Below are 9,013 nucleotides of genomic sequence, written 5' to 3'. Positions count from 1 at the left end.
GTAAAATAGCTTCGACAGGCTACTGACTCGCAATTTTATATTTCTCTGCAACGAGGGGGTAAAATTCTGTTTTTGATGTAACTAAGCCTCATTGCTTGTAGAGAGAGGCGCGCAGATGCAGGTTCGCACACGCAACTTTCATCTCTCTCTCTCTCTCTCTCTCTTTCTCTCTCTCGCTAATTCAAATAAATGATATAATTAATTAATTCAAATAAATGCGATCTTACCGCACTGTATCTCTGTGGCTGATTTAAAGCAGGCCGAATGCTAACGAGCCTTAACTGACGAAAATGACCATAATTTGCACAATGGAAGAATTATCGTCTTGTCGTATACAACCATTCAAAAACTCGGCAGAATTTATGTGACCAAGTCACCTGATGTTCATAAACTTTCATAATGGGTAAGTGTTTTTTCTTTTGCCTTGTGAACTGGCCGAGCCTTAATGATTCTGTTTCTTTACATGTATTTGTTTACTGACCGTTGCATGCAATCGTGAAATACATTTTACATATTTTTTTTTTAAATTGGCTATTCGTTGTGGGGAAAAAAATTTTTTTTCGGGTTCGGGCTCTAAATTGAACTGTGCCGGTCGGGTCGGGCTGGGTCAGACGATCTCGGGTACGGGTCGGGTTCGAGCTTCAGTTTAAAGCCTGTGCAGACCTCTACTTCTCATAGCTATGTGAAAATAAGTGTATAATTGGAACAGTTCATTGTAGGAGCTGAGCTGAATGAGAGAGAGAGAGAGATGCAGAGCGTGTGAAGAGCAGGGGCAACGCGAGGAACAGTATCGAGAACCACTGCTTTTGAACATTGATTTTGAAACCTGTGAATCCATTAGAATCGTTAGAAGACAGAATCATGATTCATATATGAATAGATTTTTACATGCACCCCTAGTTTTCTCTTCCTCTTCTCTAAAGCAGCATGGCCTCGCCCCCTTTGCTGCCTTTTCCCGAGGGTGGGGTTTATCTGGGTTTGTGATGTCACGAACCCAGGAAGTAACTTGTTGTAGTCCCTACCAGCCGTTTTTGTAGGCATTAAACTGCCAGAATTTTAAAAGACGATATCTCCATTTGCATTGAACTTTCAGCTTCGTAACTTTGCAGATATTGTTTATGCTCAAACAGCAACATTACACACTAACTAACGTTGAACCACCCCTTTAACATATTACAGTTTCATGTTGATTTATGTTCATTTTACCATTTTGTTATTAAATTACGCTTTTATTTGCATTGAGGGGATTATTTGATTTGCTCCTGACTAACAGTCCTATCATTTATCATTTTCCTAGAGTTCATTTTGGTCAGATCACCAGTAATCAAATGCTACTGTCAGTCATTGACGAGTTAAGGACCAACACAATCTCTAAAGTGCGAGAGATCAGGGTGAGTTCTAGAAACAGGATGGATTTAACCACTGTGATCACACCTCTCATATGATCAGATTGTGTAAGCCTGTGTGTTCTCATCTACCCGTGTTTTCAGGATGTCCTGGGTTTCAACAGCGCTGGTCTGCAGTTTCTGCAGCGTGAGATTGAGAGCAAAGAGGACGTAATGTTCTTTGCTGATGCCACAGACCGCTTTGAAGAGAAAAAGAGAAAGAGAAAGAAACGTGAAAGAGCCGTCCTTACAATCACATGAACTGACGTTCTTGTCAACTGTTATAACAGACTACATTGCTTTGTGCTTTTACAATCCTGAAGAAGCATCATGCTGATGTTTTTATAAGTTGATGTGTCATTTGTACCTGTCTAAAGTCCATAAAGATAAATTTCTCCACAAATCAACTTACTGAAGTTACTTTGTTCTTTATAATATTCAAGTGTGTGTGTGTGTGTTTGAATAGAGATTCCAAGAAAAAAAAAAATGTCATTATTTTTTTGAAACCAAGACTAAAAAAAGACACTTTCTATGAAACCATGTTAAGTAAATCTAGACTGTTTTAAGGAATTTAACCCCCCCAAAAAATGTTTTTTTAATGTCATTTTTTTTAATGTAAGGACAAAATGTAGGCTTCCTGGCAGGTTAATGCAAGTGCTGCTACTGGCAAACGTGAAGCAGCAGCACCACCAAGGAAAAGCAGTGCTGTTTTATAATGAAATATTTAATGCACATAATATGATGTCCTGGCACTGAACCACAAATAAATCACGACAATCTTATGTGAATGCAATGGTTGGATATAGAGAGGTTAAGATTGAATTAGGGTAATCTGGGACATTTTTGGCTTTTATTTGATTGTGAAAGAGAGAGAAATGTATGCATCAGATTCAGATCTTTGGTTCCCCACATTACCCAATGTCCTTAATTCTGTGGAAAAGATGAGTCATCAAGACAGATTCTCAATCTCACTGAAGTGAAATAATTAAATTAGTTCAATCTTTCTGTATGGCTGAAGCTGTGGTGACCTGGTGGGAGATCCACACTGACTTTACTGAGCTCATAACCTGGATTAAATTTACAGTTACAAGCCCACATGTAGGTGGGATTCATAATTCACCACCTGGAAACTGATGCTGCTCATTTCAGTGACATATTTCACTCCTAGTTAGTGCTCCTCACTCCCCCTCGATTCTCACCCACCTCTCACACCTCACGTTCCTGCTGTGTGTTAACATCCTAATCATCAGTGTCTTGGAAATAATGAAACAAATCCCTCAAGACACCCCTTTTCAGACCTGTTCAATCTAACCGTAATGAAAAAAGCAAATGAAGTGTGTATTAATAAAGCCGTAAAAAGGCTTGCAGCATTTTATGAGACCGGTCTGGGTCTCAAAGCTATAAATGTCACACCTACCACCAATATTAAAAATTCCTCAGAAAAAGGTTGAAGTTAATCCCCCTCGAACAGGATGAACTAATCAAACACAGCCGTGTTTTTATGGAAAAGCACATGAATTTAAACATAGCTACCACTGATAATGACTGTAGATTCAGTTTGGTGGAGACATCAGGCCTTCTCTCAGATGTATGAACCTATAACCTTTTAACCTCCTGCTATAGTTGTAAACAGAAGAAAATAATAGTGGTCTTGGTCTGAACCAATTTCAAAAACTATACAGTTGAGTCCAGAAATAATTTTGTTTTATATTGTGGCTGATATTTTTCATAGCAATAACAGAGCACTCATAACATGCACAGCATAGAGAGTGTGCATGAAATGTTCCTGACATCTCCACGGTTCCCCAACGCTTGAGTCATCGGGCAGATTTACTGATCTACTGCCCGCTTTTCACCTCATAACATATTTCACCCCTTTATTACTTTGACTGGCCATCAGTGATTGTGTCACTTCTTAATAAAAATAATAACTGTAAAATGAGTGGGTGACTTTGTTTTGAGTTATTTTGATGTACATGAATGTGTCTCTCGATTTATAGCTATATCTCTTTTTATTTAAACATTACTTATTACACAACACATATAAACAATAACAAAGTACAAAAACATTGACACAAACCTTGGCATTTGACATTGGACAATAAAGCAGGGCAACATACTGTATAGAGCATATCCACAGTAGGATTGAAAACTGCATTTAGTGAAGAGGGGAAAAAAGTAGGAAAATATTTAATTAATTAATTCTGTTTAATTAAATATCCCAAATAGAATTTAAAAATGAATAAATAAGACCAATCTAAAAAAAACAACAACAACAAAAAAACATCTATTTATTTATTTTTCCTTCACTGCCAGGTTGGGGGGTGAGGGTGGAGAGTTCAATTAAGATATGTATACAATGTGTAAATTGTATAAATTCAACAAATATATATTATTTAGTTACATAGTTTACTTTTTAATTAACGTTTAAATATGCTTTGTTTAATTATATGTGAGCACTGGGCTTATTCATTAGTAAATGCATTAGTCATGTGGAATGACCACTGGGTGGCACCATTGCTTTTCCAAAAAAAAAAAGAGATTTTAGTGACTGTTCAACTTAATGTTTTCTGACAAATCTCAAGATCAGCGATTTTTTTATTTTATTTAAATTTTACATTTGATGTTTGTGCTCAATTCTGTTCGCAAATTTGTAAGGAGCCTACCTGAAAACATTACTGAATGTAAAAAGATATAGATAACCACAAATCTTGATATCAGCCACCATCCATTTTGCTACAGCGATTTGTATGCTACACACAAGGGTGTAACTTTGGTTTGAGAAGTGGTGGGTTCCATCCTTTCCTCACTGTTTATCCTAGTCTTTTACAATCCGTTCTGGACCACCATCTGTTTATCCTTCCCCAACAATAATGCTCCTATACTTCCACGGAGGAATGCAGTTCATTTGTCCAATTAAACAAGGAAAATAAATAAAAATCGATTATGGACACAATGTCGAGATTTGTTCCCAAAACTACGGTGGCCCAGTAGTGCACAACACAACGCAATTTAAAAAGCAAACATAAGACACATACAAAACACTTTTACAACGAAACACAACTTTTAGATTTACGATGCAAATATAACAGGGGTGATGAATGAAAAACGTCCTTGACATGTTTTTCAAAGGTTTGATTTACATCATCTAAACATATCTGGACATAAATCTTGAACCCACACACAGAGAGAGACATTTTTAAGAGCTCTCCCCAGAAATCCACACAGCTGATGTAATTAGTCATTTCAGAGTCATGCACTTCATAATATTCCCTATAAACAGACATTCAATCCTTCCCTCAGTGTTCACTGTTTATTCTAGTCTTTTACAATCCGTTCTGGACCACCGTCTGTTTATCCGTCCCCAACAATAATGCTCCTATACTGCGACGGAGGAATGTAGTTCATTTGTCCAATTAAACAAGGAAAATAAATAAAAATCGATTATGGACACAATGTCGATATTTGTTCCCAAAACTACGGTGGCCCAGTAGTGCACAACACAACGCAATTTAAAAAGCAAACATAAGACACATACAAAACACTTTTACAACGAAACATAACTTTTAGATTTACGATGCAAATATAGCAGGGGTGATGAATGAAAAACGTCCTTGACATGTTTTTCAAAGGTTTGATTTACATCATCTAAACATATCTGGACATAAATCTGTATTACACAAGCAAAGTGACCTTCCGTTTGTCAACAAAAGTTTTCCATCCCATACATTAACATATTGACAATGATTGCTGCTTTGCTAAAAAAAAATAAAAAATTAGGTGTTCATGTGATTGTGTGCTTTCAAAAGAAAAATATACAAATAGAAGCATACTAGGAAATGATAGTAATAGCTTATTTAAGTCAAGTGCACACTAAATGTCAATCTTATTCAAATATTCAGGAGTAGCTGGGGTTACTCAAAGGAAGCTAAAGTGATCTGGATGGAAGTAAAGGTTGTTTCAGATATAACTGCACAAACTGAAACGTTGTGAAAAAGAACCCGACTTTCTTCCCACGTTCCTAACTAATTCCTATTATGAAATGGTTGAATGCAACCAGTCTGTCACACCCATGTGTTCCTCACCCGTTGTGCCTGCTTTGGCTTTTAAGACATTACAGAAAATGTATAGTCTTCTTCTACATTTTTGAAGTATAGCAAAAAGGAGATAGGGGCTAGTTGCCACACAGGAAGTTGTCACAAAGGCTATAACATTTTGGTGAAGAGTCCAATTGCACAAATGTGTTGTTTTTTTAGCAGTGAGTTTTATATGTTGGTTTCTGTTTCAAAACCCTTTAATACAATTAGCTTTAAAATTATTATTACTACAAATGGCCAAATTGCTACAAAACAGCAATCAATAATCTTTTTGTATTCAGCCTTCTAGTTTTTGTCTTTATTGCTTTGTGTATCAGAATCGTTGTACTGTTTAAATTGCGCTAAAATGCCTAATACAACACATCTCAACAAGGGGCCTCAGGATACTTCCAAGGGGGAATCAAAGTTCTTTAAAATAAGACAAAGTATGCACTGAAATAAGCCCAGAAAACTGTTTTCGGATTTTTTAATTTATTTTTTTTGCCATTATTCAGTAGTTTAAAAAGTCTATCAATAAGCATTATAATAAAAAGGTGAACTCTATGGAAAGGTCAGGTAAATTATTAAAATCATAACACTCACATTTATAATGAATATACATTTTTCTAGTTATACAAAGCTTTATAATATTTGATCAGGTAGAAATTATGAGAAAAAATATTTTTAAACATTCTTATCCCAAATCCTCATCCAGTAAATCACAAACAGTGCTATAATAGGTTACTTAATTGTAGTTTCCAGTAAAAAACATAAAAACAGTTCAATGGCTTTTTTAGTAGTAAAGACTTTTTGTTTGTGTTAATACAGATATTACCCCTCAGAAATAAACATTCACTGCAGTACAAAGTGTGACAACTAGCCCCGGTCTTCCCTGCATATTATTGTGTTCAGCTGTCTGGCAACAGGTGTGGGCAAGAATATCCAACTTCCGTGATTTCGAGCAGAGGATCAGTGGGGATGATGGGATCTCCTATCCTAGGGATCTCTTTGTTTTGCCCACTGATCTGTTTGGATTTTGGATGCTGTTTCTCTCAGTTGGAAACAGATGTAATTATCTCCAATTAATGCATGTTTGTAAAGGTCACCAGGGTCTGGTATGTAAACATCCCTGCATGATGGACATCTAAGACAAACTGACAGTGTGTGCAAGGACAAGAGCAATCACAGCTAAGAATCTGTGTTTAGATCGGTGTATTTGTAAGGTTCAAATCAGTTGGACTGTGAAAGCCTTCAAAGACCGTCTGTAAAGTTCCTTTGGCATCGAGACTATATCCTGTGAAGAATTGAAAGTAAACCAAGTCAAAAATGAGCCGTAAAAAGCGAATTATACACCAAAAAAGTCAGTGAAAGGTTGTATTCATTAGAGACTATATGGGTTTTCTTTTTACTGGGAACATGTGGACTCGGAGCCCCACATGTCAGAAGTGCCTTCGGGGATGCAATATTCATGCCTGACATGGGTATGGTCAATCCCTTTAAGGTTTACTTCTTTTGCTTTTTTTAAAGGAGGAGGACAAAATAAAAATGTCTTGAAGGCATGCAAGCTGTCATAACCATCCCTCCCCCCACGCTAGCACCACAAAGACCACCCAGACCGAGAAGCGACCTGTCAATCATCAAACATATGCGTTCATTTTTATAGACTAAGCAGTAATACTTTCTCAAATTAGCACTAAAGATTCCACATTTCTGATGTGAAGGTTTACCAAGAGATATAAACACATCAGCTCGCCTAAAATGTTAAATTTTTCTCAAAATTCATTCACCGCAGCACAAAAAAACAAGTCAAGAACGCATGCCACCGTCCTATACGAGAGCGTTCAAGGTTCCACACCACTTCTCTTCCATCTGTCAGCATGACGGGATTGAGACGTAGATCTCGCTCTAATCTTTTGGCCAGTGATCACACCTCCGCCAGTCCCACATCACAGGACCCCCTCCACCACCTCTACACCACATGTCTCCCTTCTGAGAGCCAAGCGGCCAGCCAGAGAACCCCGGGGTTTGGTGTAATCCTGCACTAATAACATCTCAGCAACTTCAGCACACACTAAGAGGCCCAGATCCGTCCCAACACCCATGTACAACAAAGGCAGACGCACTGACTGCTTCATATTAGCGTTTAATTAAGTTAAAGAGCGGCCCCCGTGCTCTCGTTCCCTCTCCGCATGCGGAGCAACAGCCCATTCCGATGGGCTTCCATCACTGCCAGGCCTCCTGCAGCCTCTGGCCAAGGTTGATCTCCCACTCATTTGATTAATTCAATAAAACCGTTAAGACTGACCCCCATCTGAAATTCTGCACAAACAAGCATACACGCACACACACATACAGACAAAAGATCTCTGCTTAGCACCTTCATACGCTACAGATAACCTTTTTAGCACGGGCTAAACAGAGCCAGGTCTGATCTCCAGAGATCTTCTCCAAAAGAGCGAAGCATAATCCCGTATTAGTTGAGAAAAATATATATTTTCCACGGAAGTGAGCGAAGTCTGAAAAAGCTTGTTTTAGGTGTCTTGAGTTTCATTTTAGCTGGCCAATATGCCACAGGGCTATAAATCACTCAAAGCAATAAAATATCTAGTGCGCTTCAATTACATCATCATGGTGATTTTTTTTTTGTCCCGTGCCGTTATTACAATGCCCCACAAAACAGAAAATGGTTTAAATCTATCCTTGCACATTTTACAGTATGGAGTCTGTATTTATTGTGGCACCTCGTGTTTAATTTCAAACGCATTTCGAATCTCATTATTACACCACCATACAGTGTAATATTTATACAATGAGATCCTTCTTTCCACACTGAAGGGGAAGGGGGATTTAATGGCCCCTTTCTTATGGAGCTTCATGCTCATAGGGATGTAAGATCACACTTCACTGAAGTCCTAGAGGGGAAGTGTGGCTTTGTTTCCCTCGAGTCCATTACACAGTGCCGGAATGGAATTTATACAGCCGTTAGTTCCGGTCCTCCATGCTGATTGGCCAAGCAGTGTTTTGTTGAAAAGCACCACAACTGTGCTGTATATGAATTATATGATGATTATAAGAAATGATTCTTGAGCCGAAAATCATCATATTAGAATCATCATGTGACACTGAAAACTGGAGTAATGGCTGCTAAAAATTCAACTTTGCCAAGACAGGAATAAATTACATTTTAAAATATATTCAAATAGAAAACAGTCCATTTAAATTGTAATATTTTACAATATTACTGGTTTTACTATTTTTTAAACAAATAAATGCAGCCCTTGTTTTCATTTGATTTTCCTATACTTGACATAACTGATTTTAGCAAATGGCTGCAATATAACAAAGAGTGAAAAATGTAAGGGGGTCTGAATACTTTCCGTACCCACTGTATATGAATTATATGATGATTATAAGAAATGATTCTTGAGCCGAAAATCATCATATTAGAATCATCATGTGACACTGAAAACTGGAGTAATGGCTGCTAAAAATTCAACTTTGCCAAGACAGGAATAAATTACATTTTAAAATATATTCAAATAGAAAACAGTC

The 9,013-nt window shown here is 37.4% G+C and overlaps 1 protein-coding gene across 1 annotated transcript in view; it reads left to right on the top strand.

Annotated features, from left to right (window-relative positions):
* Window positions 1-1,863, top strand: part of LOC107569352 (WD repeat-containing protein 3-like) — a 14,182-nt gene extending 12,319 nt beyond the window's left edge. The window contains exons 26-27 of the mRNA XM_016255432.1: window positions 1,298-1,391; window positions 1,491-1,863. Coding sequence (XP_016110918.1) covers window positions 1,298-1,391; window positions 1,491-1,646 — 250 coding nt within the window. The 3' untranslated portion in view covers window positions 1,647-1,863. The remainder of the gene's footprint in view (window positions 1-1,297; window positions 1,392-1,490) is intronic.
* The last annotated feature ends 7,150 nt before the right edge of the window (window positions 1,864-9,013 follow it).

Source organism: Sinocyclocheilus grahami, unplaced genomic scaffold (genome assembly GCF_001515645.1).
Source record: "Sinocyclocheilus grahami isolate Dianchi unplaced genomic scaffold, SAMN03320097.WGS_v1.1 scaffold28.1, whole genome shotgun sequence".
Taxonomy (NCBI): domain Eukaryota; kingdom Metazoa; phylum Chordata; class Actinopteri; order Cypriniformes; family Cyprinidae; genus Sinocyclocheilus; species Sinocyclocheilus grahami.
Note: the sequence above shows the minus strand (reverse complement) of the source record. Positions and strands in the feature narration are given on the sequence as shown.